Raw genomic sequence first — 19,203 nt, 5'->3', positions numbered from 1 at the left:
CGACGATTGTTTGACAAGCTGAAGTAACTTGAAAGTGTCAGATATTTTGAATACCAGTCCTCACAACAAGAAAAAGGAAGCCCGATCAAAAAGTGGTATATACGTAGATACAAAGTTGTCAAGAGAAACAAACCCACACGCTTGCCAAAACGCCATGATGCATCAATTTTTTTCCTGCTACTCTTGAACAGCCCATTCAGGACTCATGCCAACATATTTGAACCAGTTGGGACGGCAATCTTCTCTGTGCAGCCACTTCTCACCATCCGTAAACCGTCCAGTAACACAACCCCTACACTTTGGAGAGTTGGGACAGTTGAAGAAAGGAATATGTTGATAACCGATATCCTTGAACCAATGGATCTTGCGTGCATCTTCAAAGAGTCCTAATGCGATACTGTGGACAGGAGCATCACCCCAGCGTTCGTAGAAGAAACCTCCAGCACGATCGAGATGCTCAAAGTATTCTTCATAGGCAGAGGAACGCCAGAAGTTCATGTCTGCGATCTCAAAGTTGCTCCAGAAGTGGCAGGTGCTGTAGCCGTTGGCTTGAAGATTGTGTTCTGGTCTGCGCTCCTTGTCGGTGAGCCATTTCATGGCGTTGTTGGGGTGTTGATGCTGAGCATTTGAGGCCAGGAACTTGAGAGTTTCGGGCCATAGTGTTGCGATGGATTGAGGGGAGTCGTAGAGGTTGATAGTGAAGCCGTAGGTCTTGTTGCGGTCTTGCATGAAGCGGAAGACATCGTAGTCGACGTCGCAGAAGAAGTGGACTTTAGGCTCGACGCGCCAGTAGTATTGCATATCCTTGAGGGCGGAGTGTTTGTAGAACAGGCCAGAGTTCCAGCGGCACATTTGGTGGTAACTCAGCATGTGCGAGTATTGGACATCGTGCTCCTTGAGGACATTTGCACTCTCGCGGAACAGGTCTTGGTTGATCCAGCTAGGGACTTCCCAGTGCTCTTTGGGGATGAGCTCGTAGCGTACTTGGGCCTTGGTCATGGCACGTGTGGCCTTCTTGAAATCCTCGGTGAAGGGAACATCATTGAAGAAAGTCCAGGGATAGTTGAACTTGTGGTTCCAAGTACGCTCTAGATCGCGCATAGATTGTAGAATACCGTCCAGCTCTTCATTGCGCACAAGCGACAGGATGGTAGCATTGATGCGATTCGAGTTTGCGTTGTCGGGGGCATAGTTGTTGCCAGAGACTCGGTGAAGCGGTTCCGGTGGTTCTCCAGTAGCTAGAGTTACATGTCAGAAGCTGGTGACTGGTAGGTTATCTGGATATGTGCGTACGATCAAGGTTGGGATCCCTGGGCATGTCGCTGAACTTGACGGCATCCTTGCCGCCAGCGGCCAGACTTGATGGTGCTCGGAAGATTTGGACACAGAGATAGCAGAAGACAACCATAGTGCCAATCGCCAGAAAGCGGACCGCTGGAGGTAACGCCATGATTGCGATTAGTTGAACGTTTGTCTCTTGCTACAACAATCGTCAAATTAAAGCGACATGCGAGAGCTCCTGGAGCATGCCCAGCATGACGACGCCCCGACATTTGCCAAAGTCTCCGTCCTCACCGCCTTGAGACCCCGACGCGTCTCCTTCGAGTCGCTCCTCCATATGCGCTCACAACTCGCTTCTGGACAATTAACATTGTGTCAATATCTCAATGCTTCCGTGTTGATACGAAATATGTGCTTGACAGATGCAACATGGCTCACGCTGCAAAACTTAATGCCCTTACCGATGACTTGATCAGCGCTGTTACCCCATCTACTCCTCGTGTACGTCTTTTCTTTAGCCATACCATGCAAATATACTGATTATTTCCAGAAAGATGCCCGGCAGATCAGACATTTGAGAGATTCTGCCCTGAAAACCTTCAAAGCACAACAACATGTTCGTGTCAATCAGTTTGAGATCGATGCACGACTCGAAGGCCTGCTGGAGAAGTTCTATGTTCTAAACAATGATCACTTAGCAGATGCTCTGAAACCTCGCCTTGATGAGTTGGCCGCCATACCCAACAATTGGAGACCAGAGAGTCTAGCTCTTTTGCTGGCTCTTTCCGATCGGCCAGCCGAAAAGACAGACATTAACAAAGCTTTGGAGATTTGTCCTGATGAACCGGCCGAACAGCAATTGACATGGGCTGAAATCATCGCTGACGATCCGCTTGACGAAGAGGGTATCTGGAACGACGTCGAGTATGAATCCGACTACTCGGAGCACCGCGCACACAGCCTGAGTGATGAATCTGTTGCCGAACCGACAACGTCTACTTCTGCGTCATCCCTTGGTGAACAAGATGTTGCTACCTTGGCTCGCGCATTCATTGTTCCCAAGGATCATGAACTGCTGGATCAGGTCAAGGAGCTACGCAACCGCATGACGAGCATGCATTCCGGGTCAGAGCTCACAGAGCTACAAGTCATTCGTCAAGTATTACTGATGCTCCATGGGCTCCCCACAGATCTGTTCGAAGCTGGACCTGGTGGTCGTATCCGAACAAGGCACTCTTGTCGTATAATCAACATCGCACCATCAACTATAGATCACGTTCTCCAGGATTATGCCTCACTTGGCTCGCAGATCGCCATTGTCAGAAGATTTGTTGCATCCAGCCAGCAAAGCGTGGTTCTGCAAAGCTTCCAAGCTGCAGTGCAAACTCGACTGAGTGACTTCGGTCGATTGCTATCAAACATCGAGCAGAACTTTCTCCAACAACAAACGTCGGCGGTGGTGAGCTTACTTCATGTGTACGCTGAGATTGATCATGTCGCTAGACCACTTGTTCGACTCGGAGGTCTAATCCCGGACGATGCCGCCAAGCATAATGTTCGAGCGGTGCAATTGCTCAACAACCTGTTCAAACAGACTTGTAACCTTCAGCTCGTCGGTGAAGACGAAGAAAGTTCAGAGGTTGCAGATCTTCTGTTCAAATGTCTAGAGCCATATCTTCGTCCTATTCGATTATGGATGATTGAAGGCAAACTTATTGCCTCAAACGAACTGTTTTTCGTACGTTCTGATGATGAGAGTCCCGATCGCGGGTCAATCTGGCATTCCCGCTTCACGCTGCTCAGACAGGCCGATGGATCTGTCTTTGCACCTGACTTCATGCAAGGCATAGCAGAGAGAATTTTCAAGGCTGGGAAAAGTGTCATGTTCCTCGAGGCCCTCGGTCATCACCGAGACATCTCTGAGCGTAGTGGACATAGTCTGGATGTTGCTCGAATCATGCGAGCGGCGAGCAATGGCTTGCTACCTTTCTCGGAAGTTTTCAAGCAGGCCTTGAACAATTTCACTGACGCACTAGAGGAGTCAGAGACACAAATCCTACACCAGACCTTAATGTCACAGTGTGGGCTCCAAACGACCATCAGTGCGGTCAACCATATCTATCTCGGTGTACATGGTTCACGCTTCCAGGACTTTGCCTACGCCATATTCCGGCGTATGGACCGAGGTAGTGGCTGGGATGATCGTTTCCTTCTAACAGAGTTGGCACAAACTGCTTTCGAGGCGACGGACGCTGTCATGACTGACCACATCATTGTTCGTGTCAAACCCGGGGCTGATCAGCAAACTACTTCGTCTCACGATCGACGTGTAGACATGCTGGGTCGTATTGTCGTGGAATACTCTGTAAGTCCTTATGTTCAACAAATTATCTAAATCAGTTCTAACATGTTGCAGATCTCATGGGCATTGCAGAATGTTCTAACCAAGGCGACTCTAGCAGCCTGCCAAAACGCTTTCACAATACTGCTAAGGCTCTACCGAGCTCAGTACTTGTTGAATCAACAAGAATGGACGCTGAGCATCATGGCTGATCGGTACAAGGAGCAAAGAGTCAAGGAGCTACTGGCTCTCCGCCAGCACCTATCCTGGTTTGCGACTACCTTGAAAGGCTACGTCTGTGAGGTGCTGTCTGTCGTATCAAAACAACTCACTACCTATCTCGAGGCCGCGGCAGACGTGGATGGCATGATTGCAGCATTCGACACATTTCAGCTTGACCTGACTAGCAAACTGCTGCAACAGGACAATCTGGCACCGATACAAGGTTCTATCTTAGCTATATTTGAACTCTACGAGAATCTCGCACTAGAGTGGAGGCATGCCGTCAAGCAAATCAGCAATCGTGCAGCTCGGCCCACACCTCGTCAAGTGGTCGTGCAGCAAAGTCTCTCAGCTCGCCATGAAAGGTCTGAGACTGATGAAACGGCCAACCTAACCGATGACGAGGATGACTCTGAGCCCCATGAGCGACATGATCAGAGATCAGTGTTGAGCGTCCCCAGTCTGCTCAAAGAGTATAACAGGCAGTTGTCATTCTTGCTGGCTGGGTTACGGAGTGTAAGCAGGATTGAGGGCGAGCCAGCATGGATCATGCTTTCTGAAAGACTTTCATGGGGAGTCATGACTGCAGATAGGAAATAAAATGATGCCCGAGTACCACTCAAGCTCAGTTCATGACGATCGTTATACTACCAGCGTTCTATTATTTCTGATAAATTGCATTGCTGATACTTGTTCGCCTGGCATGATATATACAGACAGGGTTACACTTATATCAAGTATGACGTAGGGTCTCGTTCGCGAACTCTACTTCACGTTTGAAGTAAACACCGATCTTCCTCCTTGCAACAACTATCACAATGCCGCCTTCTAGGCTTCTGTCACAGCTTCTTCCGTCTCTGAGATACAGTCGAACGACTCTACAGCAACAGATTCGCCGCCAGTCTACCAAGCCCACAGCTGAAGCCACCCAACACTCTCGCATCTCTCGTCTCGAGGCCCGTCTCCCACGTTTTCTAGCACGCTACATCACGCCCCTTCGCAATGCACCAATCTCGCACATAACCGCCTTTCTGGTCTTGCACGAGCTTACAGCCATTGTACCTCTATTCGGTCTCACGTTCGCATTCCACAAGTTCGACTGGTTACCGCCAGTTTTCTCGGAAGGTTACTGGGTCAAAGAAGGTGTTGAAAAGTTTGGAAGATATTTCAGGCGTAAGGGTTGGATCAGGGATGCTGATGGAGAGGGTTTCGAGGACGAGAAGAATAGAAAGGGATTTGCGAAGTGGTGGCCTAGGGGTGAGGATGGTGTGAGGTTGCTCGTTGAGTGAGTTACTGCGAGAAGATCTGAACAACTGAGAAGAAGGAATGCTGACAAAGAACTAAGGGTTGCAACGGCGTATGCCATTACAAAAGCATTGCTGCCTTTGAGATTGGGATTGAGTCTATGGCTCACACCGAGCTTTGCGAAGATATCGACACTACCGATCAAGAGGCTGTTTACAAGGAAGGCGGCAACAACTTCGGCCACTAAGGTAGCAGCTTCTCCTGCTGCAGGAACCAACGCTATAGGAGGGAAGACCACAAAGTGAAGATACCTGCTTGCATCACAATCCATTCACGTACCATACCAGGACCATATATCGTTGCCAAACGTCAATTCCTTCAGTAATCGGCAGAGTTGACACAGTTGGTAAGACTACTCTTTAATTCCCGATTGAAAACAATAAAACTCCTAGAAGTCCTTGATTCGACCCTCGAATGTAGCGGAACATTATGTTCTTTCTCTCTCTTGCAAAGGTAGAATACTTTGCGAGCAGGTTGGGGTTGTTCCAGTAATGTGGGTTTTTGCTCCTGCTAGTATAAGCAGTTCTTTTGGTCGAAACCCTGTGTCAAGAGTGATAAAATGATACACGAAGGTATGGGTGACTGGTCGCGTGTTGAGATCTTACAGGTTCTCGCGTTTGCAAGATGCTTCTGGATGAGTTGTTTGAATGATCCACAAAGCCCTGCATGTTTCAGTCGTGTTGTTTGTCGTTTTGACTCCGGTGTTTGCTGTCACTTACTGTAGTCTCAACAGCTTGCTCATCTGTCTGTATCTCTCGTCTCTTCTCTCCTCCCTCCTACTTCATCCCACACATCATTTGCACATCTGAACTCTGTGCCGAAGATGGCATCTTTCCAAACCAAACGTTGCGCCTCCGGCTCTTGCTTCAAGGATGGTACTTTGCATTGCGCTAAGTGCAAGGTTACCTTCTATTGCAGCAAGACCTGCCAGAAGGATCACTGGACCAAGCACAAGAAGCACTGCTCTGCTCACAAGCCTATGCCTGGAGGCACTTTTGAGTTTCTGAAGCTCAACCGCGACACTCGTGATAAGGTTTGTATCTTCCTGTGATTGTCTTTACATTACACCTGTTGACTCAAATAAACCAGGTCTATGAAGGTCTCCTCATCGCTCGCTTCACACCTGATCAGCAGGCTAAGCACGACTATCTCGCTGGTCTCAGGACTACTACCAATGACTCCTTGGGCATCAGAAACAGCCTGGATCAACTTGAAGAGCTCTTGATGCTCAGCCCCGGCATGCCACTCTGGGGTGTCGAGGGCTACCAACCTCTCGTCAACGCCCGAGGTCTTCTCAACGCCAACAAGCAGATCAACGAAGAACTCATCAGCACTCTGTTCACCAAGAACACTTTTCTGATACCTGTGGGCGAGCAGTTCCGCTATCAGATCACTGGACAGTTGTTTAGCTACAGACTCGCTCCTTCTTCTCTGGCTCAGATCAAGCATTTGGTTGTTAGTGTGTCAGCTCAGTCCGATATCAAGCATCCTCGTCACAGTGATGGTGTTGCTGCTTTGAAGCACAACTTCAACCATGTCGTCAAGAGTCTCAATATGCTTGGTAACACTCTGGAGTCATTGACAATCCGCTTCAACAGCTGCTTTCATGGTGAAGTCGAGGAGTTGCGTGCATACGTTGATCCTCTGCTTACCAATACTACCGCTCGTCCTGTTCAGATATTGCGTGAGGACAACACCATGTAAGTTGAAACTGGGATGCGATACAGAACTTGATGAACTGATCTGTGTTCTTAGATTCACCTTCACCCCCAACAACATCAGACAATTCTATACCTCTGGCTTTGATCTATGCGATGCTTTCGAAAAGCTGAACACTCCAGTCAAGAACTTCCAAGTCTACGGTGATCTTCCTGGCGAGGTTGTCAACCGTCTGAACAGCAGATTTGGTGTTGCTGCTAAGCAGGCGCTGTCGCTCACAACAACGACGGCAACATCGATGGCGGTCCTATACCTGCTACCTCCAAGCCTCCTTCATCAAGTACCGCTTCTGCTAAGCCCACCGCCCCTCACCGCGACCCTACCGGCCAATCCCGCGACAGCCTCGCCGATATCGTCAAGAGTATGGTGGAAAAGAACCCTGGCGACAAGAAGATGGCTGAACTTGCTGAGCAGCTCGCTGGCAGGCCGATTAGAAGCCGCGAGGTGAATGCTATGTTGTTTGGTCCACCTACCCCTGAGGAGCTGGAAATGATCCATCAGATGAAGCGATGAGGCAATTCTATTGCGAAAGGTTTCATTTCGAGGGTTTCGCGGATTGGTGGTACTTTATGACATATAGAGGAGGTTTGGTCGGGATGGATGTCAACATTTGCAAGTAGAAGTGAGGAGTTTCATCGTAAGGCTGGGACTGGTATTTATTTTGTCAAACAAGACTAATTAGATATCCTGCCCACAAAATCTGCATGTAGTCTCCTGCTCCGGCCATCCTTGCAGAACTATGCTCTCTACTTACTACCAGCCAACTTAGTAATCGGCAACACACCTGGGAAGAAGCTTGCCGGCATAGTAGGAATAGGAATACTCTGCGTAGTTCCAAACGCCGTCTTTAGATCCGCAGCCATAGTGGGAGCAGCATACCCAGCAGGAGCCTTGCTAACCCATTGCGTAGTAACAGGATAAGACGCATAGCTAGTTCCAGACTTGAGACAAAAGCCGCTGCCGTACGCATTCTCGCACGAGTAGAATTGTGAGTTTCCTGATTCAGTCCACATGCTGAAGTCAGTGATGGAGATATCGTGGCAAGGTGCTTTTGCCGCGCAAGCGACTTTGATGGGACCGCGGGAAGAACCCTTTGACTCCGTACCCGTCCAATTCGAGATCTGGAAATTGGAAAGTTGAACACCGTTTCCAGCGATTGTCTTCATTGAAGACCAAGCTTCGTCAAGAGTTAAACTGTAGGCATTTCCATGACCGATGAAGTTCTCGAGTACGACATTAGAGACTGAGCCAGAGCCACCGTTGGATTTGAGCATGAACATTTGGTTGCTGGACCAGGTGTAGACGTTCCTGTAGGTGATGTGGGAGACGTCTGTGTCGGTGCCGAAGGAACCCATACCGCAGCCGCCAGACCAGTTGCAGTAGATGTTTTCGACGAGGATGTTCTTCGAAGGGCTTTTGACTGTAACACATTCGTCTGCAGATGGTTAGATCGGTGCTTGTGAGTCTTAGTGTGGTGCAAAATCGAGACTGACCTTTGTTGGTGACCATGACATCGTGAACCCAGATGTTGTTGCTCCAAACGTCAATACCATCGAGACCGCCTTCATTGCCACCACGGATAGCCATGTTGTAAACTTCACCATTCGTGCAAGTGTCAATGGAAAAGTGGAAAGAAGGCGAGTCGACCAGAGTAACATCATGAACAGAAAAATTGGTGATATCCCACAATCTCAAGATTCTAGGGCCCGAGATGCTGCCTTGTTTGTGGAATTCATATCCATTTCCTTGAATGGCTCCTTTACCAGTAGACGAGAACATCTCGAAGCTAAAATCAGAGTGTTAGGATGAGACTGATTGTAGAACAGCAAGAAAACATGACTTACTTATCACTGTGCTCAATCATAATCATGTTACCACCATCAGTACCAGTACGGGTGATGATACCATCAAGTTGCAAAGCCCAATTGTTGCCATTGGCTAACTTGACCCACTGAGACATGGCATAATTGCCAGTAGGGATAACAACAACACCTCCAGTCTTGCAAGCATTGAAAGCACTGTTGAGAGCAGTACTAATATCAGTTTTGCCATCAGCGACAGCACCGTATTTGGTGATATCGCAAGTCTTCACGGCAGCTTTGGTGGCATGAGATGTGGTAGGTCCGACTTTGCCAGAAAGCTCAGCTGCGACCAGCGCAGGTAGAGCGACAGCAAGTGTCAGAAGAGAAGAAAAGGAATGCATTGATATAGAATGACAATAAAGATACAAACGAGGGAATGATGGGCGAAAAAAGGAACACAACGACCGAAGAGCAAGTGGGCAGTACCTACCTGATATGTCAGTTGACAGCCGCAGGGCTTCTGCTAGTATAATTCAGATTGATTGGGTTCTTCTTGAACAGAAGGTTCACAGAAACTATTGCTCCATTTTTCGCAGCACCTTATGGTTCGATGAAACGGATTGAGAGAAGCCTGGGCGGTCATGTCTGGGGCGAGTGATCAATGTGAAACCGCTCCCGCGACCTCTCCATGATCATTGACGGGTCGGAAGAATTTAGTGAAGGGCCACCAATTAACAGTCAGAACATATGAACGGGAGCATTATTGAAGAGGCTGACAGGTGCAAGACGCACTCATGAGATCGATCTGGGTCGCTTAGATTTGACGAAGCAAATGACAGTGAGATGAAACCCAAGAGTACAAAAATGGTTGCTTGTGCTCAACAAGCCCTAGCCCTAAGCCTCAGGTTTGGCTTCCGCGCAAGACTGCTACACCAAATTGATTGCTGGACGAAGAATGGGTCGTAACGATGCTCTATGATCATTCTCAAATATCTGCCAAATGGGGCAATGCGCCATCTAAATGCCCTCGCCTCGCGATGCAACATAACCAACCCCCTAGAACCAGCGCCCGCTCGAATGCAACAAGAAGAGAGATCATGTGTGGTTGATGTGTTCCACTCAGGCTTTCGCCTACTCCATTTTTGAGTCCTGCTCAGCTCCATTCTCTTGTTGCAAAGACTCGTCGCCGCCTGCTAGTATCTTTGTCTTGGGCACACTGCCCTCGTTCGGGTTGCCTCCTGGTGTTACGGCTGACACCTTTCCGTTCTCGTCAACGAACTCAAAATTGTACCGGGATAGTAAGTGGGGAATGGCAGAGAGTTGAGGACCGTAGCGCTGAGCGTTGTCGTACAGCTCAAACAGCGGCACAGCAAGTAGCTTCATGTTCTTTGGGACGCTCAAGACTTCTGTAGGTGATGTGTCAGCATTTGTTGGGCGGTTTGGGATTATGCACAACATACTGCTCTTGGGTAGTTGGATGAAGTATAGCTTCTTGCATTCTTTCGGCCGCGAGACATGTGGAGGGATGAAGGGATACATGAAAGTCTCGAAGTTGGGTCTCCACCATTGGGCAAGAGTTTCGCCAATCTCCCATTCGCCTTCGTTGCCGTCGTTGGAGAATTGGTTACCCGAGGGAGCAAGTCTTTCGTTCAAGCGGATCTTGAAGCCCTCAATCTCGTCGGCATCGTGTGGTAGGTAATCTCCAGGAAGTTTGAAGAAGGCGTTTGCGATTTGCAGCATGAGGACGTGAGGGTGGTTGTGATCGTGGCATACAAGGATACCTTCGCAGGTCCTTCTCATGCCGTATTCATCATAATGTTCTTCCAGGCGCTTTAGGCGAGCGAGGACTGAGGGATCTTCTTCTGGTTGGGTCTCTTTTGTGCCGAAAGTGTAGTTGCTCAAAGGATACAGTCTGACGGTCTTTGGTTGATGTGCATTGAAGTCTGGCGGAGCTATCGGACTGGAGAGGGACAATCATGATCAGTCGTGGGCGTAGTGCAGCGATTGTGCTTGACATACGGGTATGAGCTCTGCTGAGCATCTTTCGAGACTGTCGTCATTGTTGGACAGAACGGGTGAAGGACGCGTCGGGTTACTCTGTGACTATAGAAGGACTAATTAGGGAAAGCGAGGAAGCGAGAGGTGTTGTGAGAAGCTGGAAGCGAGAGGTGTTGTGAGAAGCTGGAAGCGATTGTCGTTCAAGAGATGAGTGTTCAGAAGCAATTGAAGACAACCGGACCTTGACGCTGTCTCGGCTCGAGATGCGCGACCGCCGAAGACGACGTGGGTGAAGTGTTTTGTGGGGAAGCTCGCTCCTGCCTCTTCCCAGCTTCCACTCTTCTTCGAAACCTTCCTCCCTCTCCTTCTCTTTTCCTGTTTTGTATCTGCAACCTTGCCGTGTTATCCGACAGGTAGCAGTGCTGTCAGCAAGTGCGACTTAGAGTGCATATGAACCTAGACATACGGCCAAGTGATTCTGTTTCTCTTACTTCTCCCTTTGACGTTGACTTACCATACCCTGCCACCTGTTTCCTGCGCTCATCGATTAATCTGCATAACCTAGCTTGCCTACCGGCTCTAAAATGTGTCGGTAAGTACTTCGCAATGTACTCGCAGCCACAAATACCGATACTTTTTACAGTTGGTTCGCATACATTTCGCCAACCGAGCCTTGTCTCCTGTCCGATGTCCTCATTACCCCTAAGCATTCTCTCACCAACCAAGTCAACGACCACTACCTGCCTGGCCTCATCGCCCACCTGCCCAACAAGATCACCGCCGAACACGAAGCCAATGCCCGCAACCGCGTCCTCAACGCCGACGGTCTAGGTGTAGCCTGGTACACTTCCTCCTACAGCGACTTTGAAAAAGGTGCCACTGGCGAGAGCGAAGATGGCAAGCCCCACGAAGGTCTCAGACCCGCCGTCTACAAGACCATACAGCCTCCCAAGGGCGACATGAACTACCGTTCCATCTGTGCCAATACCGAGACTCGCTGTGTCTTTGCCCACATCCGTGCCACGTCCGAGAGTGCCGTTACTCAAGTCAACAACCATCCCTTCATATTTGGAAAATTCACTTTCATGCACAATGGTGCAATTTCAGATTTCACCGCCATCAGACGTGCCATTTGCGATATGCTGGATCACGACACCTACGCCAACATTCAAGGTAGCACCGATAGTGAGCACATTGGCGCCCTTTTCATGCACTTCCTGTCTTCAGGCAAAGGTGCAGACACTTGGGATGAGGACTACTCGGCTCAGGCAATAGCACATGCTCTTCACACAGCTATCAAGACTGTCTGCAACCTGCAAAAGAAGATCCTTGGACCCAAGAGGAGGCCCAACAGCTTGAACCTCGCAGCTACCGACGGCACTCAGATGGTCGCATGTCGCTTCCGAAACCACAAAGAAGAGCAACCTCCAAGCTTGTACTTCTCAACCAGAGCCGGCACCACGCTGAATCGCAAGTACCCTGACCATCCCGATGGATGTGACAGATCCGATGTGGGTCCAAGAAAGGATGAGCAAGAGCACGGTAAACACGTCATTGTCGCTAGTGAGCCCAGCACCTACATAGAAGAGGACTGGAACATCATCAACAAGAATCAATACCTCATCGTCCACAAGGATGGCAGGTTTACACTGCAAAACATGCTCTACTCCGAGTCATGGAATGCCGACGATGAAGAGGCTTACAAGGCGATTGCGGCTGAGGCTGAGAATCAGAAGACAACTACTGCTGAGATGGAAGGTCTGAAGGCTGACATTACTGAAGCAGAGGGTCAGAAAGCTAGCAAGGCTGAGTCGGAAGGTCATTAGGTGCATTGAGGTAGGTATCTCTCTATAGGGTCGTGGTATCATCAATCATCGTCTCATAGTCTCAGCTCACTTCGCAGCGGCCGGTGCAGGATCAACAGGTGGTGCTTCCGGAGCTTTCTCTGGTGCTTTGTCTGGTGACTTTGTAACCACAACAACTTGCTCGGTGACTGTAGGTGGTGCAGGTGGGGGCGCGGGTGCAGGTGCAGCTGGTGTTGAAGAGACAGGTGTAGGTGGTGGAGGTGCGGCTGACGGAGGCTTGTACTCGATGGTCTGAACAACAGGAGGTGTAGAAGATGTGACTGGTTCAGGCTAGTACACACATATCCGATTGTTCGTGGGGGAAGTATTCTGACCTTGGACAACGTTGGACTTGGCCAACTGCGCAGGATTTTCGACAACAACAATAGGTTTGCCAGTCTTCTGCTTCAACTGCCTTGCATGCTCGGCGACAAGGCAAAAGGCATAGATCTGTCCGGGAAAGAAACTAATCGCGCACGAGGGTTAGTGAGATGTAGTTGAGAAGAGTAAACAGACAAGGGAAACGAACAAAAGGAGACCGAGAAGGAAGCAGATCAGGACTTCGTGACCACAACCTCTCATCAGGAAGACAGCGACTGCGGGAGCGATCATTGCAACGAGGAGAATAAGCAGTGTTTCGTTCTCGTGGAACCTTTCAGGCATCTTGGTAGTGTTGTTGCTGGAGGATTGTCTTTGGAGCTGATGTAGTCGGGGGCTGAGGAGTTTATCGGGACAAGAGGTTGAATTAATGTATTTCCAAATGAATGTATGGGCGACAATCCCGATAATTGTCCCCGAGATATGAAGAATGGGTCTTGATGTAAAGGATAGTGGAGGACTTTGGATGAAAATCTTGAGATTCGTCTCCAGATGGGACTATTTTCCTTTGCAAACATTAATGGAAGGAACCACCAGGGTTGCTGCGCGCGTCATCATGTGGCTGGTGCTGTGGCTGCAATTTCCTTCTTCGGAAGACATAAAGAACAAGAGGGATTTGTTGCGCAGCGTGCATCTCCAGCACAATGTCCAAGAAATGACCATGCAAACACTGAGAAAGAATATACAGATGCGAGATACACTTCTCCATGTTTGAATCATCTACAAGTGTCAAATCCTCTGCATTGCAATAGCTAGAGTAGGTTTACTTGTCAAGAATAGTGTCGGCTAACAGATCCTCCCCTGTTCATTATCAAGTTCCCCAATGACCCCTTCATGTGAATAGTGACGTTATGGTGTCTCTCAAGCTAACAAAACAACAAAAGGCTCAAGGACTCCTCAATCTCTCTCCTACTATCCCTATAACCTCTAACTCGTCAAAAACATAATCGCAATGCCTGACCCATCTGTTCCCCAAACCTACGAAATCAGACCTGACCCTCAGGCTTTAACTGGCAACAAGGAAGATCCCAGCCAAAACGCATCTTCTGGAGTCGATTATGAACCTCATCCCGAAAAGAGCATCAAGCTTGAACCAGAAAGAGAAAAGATTGTGAAATCGATCTGTGCGCTTTACTCTGGTGGTGCGAGCGAGGAGCTCATGCAGGTCTATTCTGACAAGGCTGTATATGATGATCCTTGGTATGTGTAAAGAGAAGACACCCGAAGAGGCATTGCGAACGACTCTTTGCTGGAGGTGCTGGAAGCTTCACATTCTCACACCTACAAATCAATTGGAGAACAAATACTGACAAGAAACAGGTCATACTGCGATACCCGCTACAAGATCGCCGGCCAATGGTACGGCATTCCCAAAGTCATGGCCAAATCACAAACCCTTAAGACCGAAGTCGTCGACTCGCAACCAGACCGCATCATCTTCAAGCTTCAACAAGAATACACACCCAGAGTCGTCCACTTCACCAAGCCAGTAAACAGTCTGGTTACTCTGACATTGGACGAACAAGGCAAAGTCAAGTATCACAAGGACATGTGGAATGAGAAGGACTACTCGCATGAAGGCTTGGGCAAGGTCATGAAGACTCTGAATGGTGATCATCTGACTAAGGTGAGTTCATACTCGACATGAAGGGAGGAGTGCATACTGATTTAAGTTATAGATCACCCAACCGCCAGAGACTTTGTAGATGTGCTTCACGAAAACCACGAATCAATGAAAATTCTAGAAATATTTAATCTAGTTCTATCCATACGAGCTCTCATCAAGCCAAGGCTTCAGCACCCTTGACCTTCCAATCATTACCATCCTTGACGACCGTGATAGTAGCCAGCTCCTTATTGTCCGGATCCACCAACTTGAAACACGACTTCTCGTTAGGGAAGAACGTCTTGACCTCGACGTCCTTAGTCCAGTCCCAAGTCGTTCTCTTCTCTCCTTCCTTGCCAAGTACCAAAATAGATCCTTCCCTGACATACATGGGTAGCGTGTCAAACTGATGCGTCTCCTTGACCCATTTGGGTCCTTCAACAACCTGGCCATCCCAGAAGCTAGTCCATTTGCCTGCAGGCAGATAGAACTCCACCTCTCCACTCTCGTCAAATACTGGCGCAATCAAAAGATTTGATCCCAGCATGAATTGCTGATCACACAGCCAAGCCGTCTTGTCTTCTGGAAACTCGATTGCCATGGCTCTTACGCTGACAGGCCAACCGTGCTTGATGCTCTCCATAGCCGTTGAGTAGAGATAGGGCATCAACCTGCACTTCAACTGCGTGAATTTCCTCAGCACAGCACTGCATCCTTGCTCGCTCTCGTCGTTGTCGTCCACCAGCCAAGGAACGCGATAGCTATTGCTACCATGCAATCGTGAGTGCGAGCAGAGGAGTCCAAACTGCACCCAACGCTTGTAGATTGCTGCGTCCGGAGTACCCTCAAAGCCACCGATATCGACACTCCAGAAGGAGAATCCACACATACCCAGGGACAAGCCACCGCGCAGAGATTCAGCCATTGCTTCAAATGTACTTTCGCAATCTCCACCCCATTGCAAGGGAAACTGCTGTGTTCCTGCCGTAGCAGCGCGAGCAAACAAAACAGCTTCATGCTTCCCAAACCTCTTCTGCAGTGCCTCATAAACCACTTTGTTGTAAACATACGCATAGTAATTATGCATTTTTTCTGGATCCACGGTGGAGTCAAACCATTGAACATCCTTGCTAGGGATTCTCTCTCCAAAGTCCGTTTTCAGACTATCGACACCGATATCGAATAGTTTTTCCAGGCAAGAGGTGTACCACTCAACAGCAGCCGGGTTTGTAAAGTCGATAATACCCATCCCGGTTTGCCAAAGATCCCATTGAAAGATATCCCCATTCTTGCGTTTCAGCAAAAAGTCTTTGGAAACCGCTTCTGCGAAGATGGGACTTGCTTGACCGAGATAAGGGTTTATCCACACACAGACTTTATTCATTAGTCCAGAAGCCTTGAGGCGAGAGATACTAGCTTTAGGATCCGGAAAATGGTCAGGAGAAAACACAAAATCGCACCAGTGGAATGCGCGAAGCCAGAAACAATCGTAATGGAACACTTGGACAGGGATGTCGCGGGCTTTCATGCCTTCGAGAAAAGATAAAACGGTCTTGTCGTCGTAGGAAGTGGTGAAGGAAGTGCTAAGCCACAAGCCAAAACTCCAAGAAGGTACTTTGGCAGGTTTGCCGGTGAGAGTTGTGTACTTGTCTAGAATGTCTTTTGGGGTGGGTCCATAGATGATGTGCCATTTTAGGCGTTGGCCTTGGATGGAAGTTTGGAGTCTGCAGCATCTTTCACTCCCGACTTCTAGATCTACCTTTCCCGGTGTGTCGATGAAGATCCCGTAGCCCTTGCTGCTCAGCAGGAAGGGAATGTTCTTGTAGGCTTGTTCGGAAGAGGTACCACCGTCGGCATTCCAGAGTGTGATTGATTGACCCACTTTGTTGAGGGCTCCGAAGCGTTCGCCTAAGCCGTATATTTGCTCTCCAACACCTAAAGTGCTTTGGGTTAAGATATAATGCTTGATGTCACGCATATCTGCTGTCTGCATAGGACTGCTGGTTGCAGGGTCGTAGGCAAATCCCACACTACGATTTAATAGTGAGGTTAGTTTGTGCTTGCCGTCTTTGCTGTGGAAGCGAATATCGAAGGTATGAGGCTTTGAGGATACTGTTGCTGAAAGGTTGCCAGCTGAGATGGTGGTTCCTTGTTCTGTCTTTTGGATGCTGGCATTTACCTCTGGTCTTCCAGAGGTAAAAAGGTTGAAGTGTGGACCTTTGTTTAGAGCGCCATGCCAGTGGGTGACTTCGACAGAGATTACATCGTCCATAACGGCTTCCAGGTCCTATATTTTGTTGGTCTTATATATGATTCTTCTAGTATCTTACACATACCACTGTCAAGGTAGGTCGATTCAGAGTATCACCTCTGCTCCGGATCTGCATGGTAGGACACAGAAGTGCGATCTTCTTACCATCCTGAGCTTCGCTGATAGAAAAAAACTCTTCTGCATATTCGAGTCGTTTGCCCTCGGCGACCAGCCACATGCCTAACCAACCCGTAAGCACTTTATTACAACTTTCTATAGTCTGAGCAACTTACCATCGCGGAACTTCATCTTTGGCAGTATAAGGAGAACAGCTTGGGAGAACAAATGAAAAAGAGCAGAAAGGGGTGTTTACCTACATAGCTAGACTTCAATCCTTCAAGACCTCATACGAAGATCACCAGCGTGATACGGCGCGGGGTCTCGTGTGGTTGGAGGGGTTTACGGAGAAATCGTCCCAGGTAGGAAAGGTGTTTGCCGAGCCAACGTATACAGGCTGAACACTTGCATTGCCAACTGATACCACCGGAAGAATTGCTTGATATGTAGAAGGATCTGGCAAGCATGACTGTTTGTGCAACGAACAGAGGGGTTTGTGTTACTCGGCAACATTTGTGGTTGTCGTTCGGGGGCTGAAGCTTGCAATGAACCCCACGGCGATCACGAAGGTTGCCAACCATGCGTCTCGATAGGATGACATTGAAGATTCAGAGATTCTACCTTCGATGGTGAATACTGAAACTGACCCAAACACTTGATGAATCCATTGCACTTCTCGCAACAGAAGAAGGAGGTGACAACTCATGCCAAGCCATTTCGTCATAGGCATATGCATGAGAGCTCCATTTCCAAGAGCAAACACTCTCTCTCTTCCTCGACATTCTGTAGGGTCTAAGAAGTAAGTAGCATCACATTTACATCCTTCTTCTCTATCTTCAGTTCCAGCCCAAATCATCTTCTGTATCCATTTCTCAATCGCTTTCATCATGCCCGATCTTGGATTCGACCCACTCAACCGCGAGCCCCCAGCTACTGAACTAGTGTCATCGTTTCTTACAACAAAAGATGCTTACGACCGCAATCATGGAGACATACCAGAAATCGATGCCTCAAAACACCAAGTTCGGGTAGATGGAGCCGTGCAGACCATACTGGACCTTTCAGTGTCCGATTTGGAAGCCCTGCCTCAACATACTGTTGTCTCTGCGCTCCAATGTGCTGGCATTAGAAGACATACGATGCGCACAGCTATCAAGGAAGTACAAGGTATTGATTGGTTTGATGGAGCTGTGATGAATTGCAAATGGCGAGGACCAAGACTCAAGGATATCTTGGAGAAAGCGCAGGTTATTCTCTCCAAGGAAGAGAAAGGCCATGTAGCGTTTGCAAGCCATGCACAGACCTGTCAGGAGGATGAATGGTACGGAGCTTCGATTGATCTTGGGAGAGCACTTGAAGAAGACAAGGATGTCATATTGGCGCTCGAGGTAAGAATGTGTGATTCTGAATCATGATACATGCAAGCTGACTCTCGCAAAGATGAATGGAGAGCCACTTAGCAAAGAGCATGGATTTCCTGTTCGAGTGATAGTTCCCGGTATTGCTGGTGCCCGAAGTGTCAAGTGGCTAGATCGCATCACGGTGCAAACGGTAGAGAGCTCCAACTACTATCAACAACACGATTACAAGATTCTGCCACCAGAAGCAGTGGACAGCGAAACTGCCGAGAAGTTTTGGGATATGACACCAGCGCTGCAAACTATGCCGGTCAACAGTGCCATTGCTGTGCCTGAGCCCGGATCGAAAGTGGAGAGGTCAGCAGATGGTATGGTGCTTGTCAAAGGATTTGCTTTGCCCAGTGGAGATGGTGGAGAGGTAGTAAAAGTTGAAGTGTCAGGAGATGATGGAAAGACATGGGTTGAAGCAGACATCGGGCATGATGCAGATGAAAGTAGGTGGTCGTGGAGGTTGTGGAAGGCAAGCGTCAAGATGGAGGCAGGCAAAGGTCTATGTATCTTCAGCAGAGCTACAGACGCGGCTGGAGAGACACAGCCGAAGCGATCGCAGTGGAATTTGCGAGGAGTGGCGTATAATGGATACGGAGAGACGACAGATCTCGAGGTCTTGTAAAGAGTAGAAAAAATATGAGAAGAATAAAAAGAAATAATCAGGCGCAGTTTCCTTGAATCAGGACGGGATGGCTTTGTGGTCTGTGCGGGCTGCTCGTTTCGACGTCACGGCAGGCGGACGACGTGAACCTTCGAAGACACCCAATTCAGCAGTCTAGACAGTTGCATGCTAGGTTTGCGACCCAGACTTGTTACGCGCCCGTCTCTTATCGATCTAGTCAACAAGAAGGACTCTGATCGCCCCGACGTCTTATCGCCCGTACAACAGGATTCGCCGTCCGTCGACCTCCCCACGAGCCCCATAGCAGA

The 19,203-nt window shown here is 48.8% G+C and overlaps 11 protein-coding genes across 11 annotated transcripts; 6 read left to right on the top strand and 5 right to left on the bottom strand.

Moving 5' to 3' along the window:
- Positions 1-177: 177 nt before the first annotated feature.
- On the bottom strand, positions 178-1,450 carry M437DRAFT_52549 (glycosyltransferase family 15 protein; the record flags this gene model as incomplete). Its single annotated transcript, XM_041022377.1, has 2 exons — positions 178-1,238; positions 1,294-1,450. The coding sequence occupies 2 exons, from the start codon at positions 1,448-1,450 to the stop codon at positions 178-180; spliced, it is 1,218 nt and encodes a 405-aa protein (XP_040878259.1).
- A 260-nt stretch (positions 1,451-1,710) lies between these two features.
- On the top strand, positions 1,711-4,444 carry M437DRAFT_52423 (uncharacterized protein; the record flags this gene model as incomplete). Its single annotated transcript, XM_041022350.1, has 4 exons — positions 1,711-1,780; positions 1,836-3,646; positions 3,698-4,126; positions 4,283-4,444. 4 exons carry the CDS (start codon positions 1,711-1,713, stop codon positions 4,442-4,444), a joined length of 2,472 nt encoding a protein of 823 aa, XP_040878258.1.
- Positions 4,445-4,743: 299 nt separating this feature from the next.
- Positions 4,744-5,319, top strand: M437DRAFT_19167 (uncharacterized protein; the record flags this gene model as incomplete). The annotated part of the gene is made up of 2 exons (XM_041018982.1): positions 4,744-5,129; positions 5,190-5,319. Coding segments are annotated over 2 exons (516 nt in total), but the record flags the coding sequence as incomplete, so codon positions are not given.
- Positions 5,320-5,972: 653 nt separating this feature from the next.
- Positions 5,973-7,269, top strand: M437DRAFT_67603 (uncharacterized protein; the record flags this gene model as incomplete). Its single annotated transcript, XM_041024968.1, has 4 exons — positions 5,973-6,182; positions 6,239-6,849; positions 6,905-7,148; positions 7,210-7,269. 4 exons carry the CDS (start codon positions 5,973-5,975, stop codon positions 7,267-7,269), a joined length of 1,125 nt encoding a protein of 374 aa, XP_040878256.1.
- A 345-nt stretch (positions 7,270-7,614) lies between these two features.
- M437DRAFT_52762 (Rhamnogalacturonase A) lies at positions 7,615-9,071 on the bottom strand (the record flags this gene model as incomplete). The annotated part of the gene is made up of 3 exons (XM_041022411.1): positions 7,615-8,303; positions 8,362-8,654; positions 8,713-9,071. 3 exons carry the CDS (start codon positions 9,069-9,071, stop codon positions 7,615-7,617), a joined length of 1,341 nt encoding a protein of 446 aa, XP_040878255.1.
- Positions 9,072-9,801: 730 nt separating this feature from the next.
- On the bottom strand, positions 9,802-10,730 carry M437DRAFT_76787 (cleavage and polyadenylation specificity factor, 25 kDa subunit; the record flags this gene model as incomplete). The annotated part of the gene is made up of 3 exons (XM_041026686.1): positions 9,802-10,076; positions 10,131-10,630; positions 10,690-10,730. 3 exons carry the CDS (start codon positions 10,728-10,730, stop codon positions 9,802-9,804), a joined length of 816 nt encoding a protein of 271 aa, XP_040878254.1.
- A 522-nt stretch (positions 10,731-11,252) lies between these two features.
- Positions 11,253-12,494, top strand: M437DRAFT_86121 (N-terminal nucleophile aminohydrolase; the record flags this gene model as incomplete). The annotated part of the gene is made up of 2 exons (XM_041028398.1): positions 11,253-11,260; positions 11,312-12,494. 2 exons carry the CDS (start codon positions 11,253-11,255, stop codon positions 12,492-12,494), a joined length of 1,191 nt encoding a protein of 396 aa, XP_040878253.1.
- A 66-nt stretch (positions 12,495-12,560) lies between these two features.
- On the bottom strand, positions 12,561-13,175 carry M437DRAFT_86120 (uncharacterized protein; the record flags this gene model as incomplete). Its single annotated transcript, XM_041028397.1, has 3 exons — positions 12,561-12,793; positions 12,848-12,978; positions 13,042-13,175. 3 exons carry the CDS (start codon positions 13,173-13,175, stop codon positions 12,561-12,563), a joined length of 498 nt encoding a protein of 165 aa, XP_040878252.1.
- A 667-nt stretch (positions 13,176-13,842) lies between these two features.
- On the top strand, positions 13,843-14,596 carry M437DRAFT_52630 (uncharacterized protein; the record flags this gene model as incomplete). The annotated part of the gene is made up of 3 exons (XM_041022393.1): positions 13,843-14,090; positions 14,211-14,517; positions 14,570-14,596. 3 exons carry the CDS (start codon positions 13,843-13,845, stop codon positions 14,594-14,596), a joined length of 582 nt encoding a protein of 193 aa, XP_040878251.1.
- A 75-nt stretch (positions 14,597-14,671) lies between these two features.
- M437DRAFT_67598 (glycoside hydrolase family 31 protein) lies at positions 14,672-17,056 on the bottom strand (the record flags this gene model as incomplete). The annotated part of the gene is made up of 3 exons (XM_041024967.1): positions 14,672-16,783; positions 16,833-16,987; positions 17,041-17,056. The coding sequence occupies 3 exons, from the start codon at positions 17,054-17,056 to the stop codon at positions 14,672-14,674; spliced, it is 2,283 nt and encodes a 760-aa protein (XP_040878250.1).
- A 695-nt stretch (positions 17,057-17,751) lies between these two features.
- Positions 17,752-18,895, top strand: M437DRAFT_76784 (sulfite oxidase-like protein; the record flags this gene model as incomplete). Its single annotated transcript, XM_041026685.1, has 2 exons — positions 17,752-18,252; positions 18,305-18,895. 2 exons carry the CDS (start codon positions 17,752-17,754, stop codon positions 18,893-18,895), a joined length of 1,092 nt encoding a protein of 363 aa, XP_040878249.1.
- Between the last annotated feature and the right edge of the window lie 308 nt (positions 18,896-19,203).

This window comes from Aureobasidium melanogenum (genome assembly GCF_000721775.1).
Source record: "Aureobasidium melanogenum CBS 110374 unplaced genomic scaffold scaffold_16, whole genome shotgun sequence".
In the NCBI taxonomy this organism is placed as follows: Eukaryota; Fungi; Ascomycota; class Dothideomycetes; order Dothideales; family Saccotheciaceae; genus Aureobasidium; species Aureobasidium melanogenum.
The sequence above is the reverse complement of the archived record's forward strand: the minus strand, read 5'-3'. Positions and strand labels throughout refer to the sequence as shown.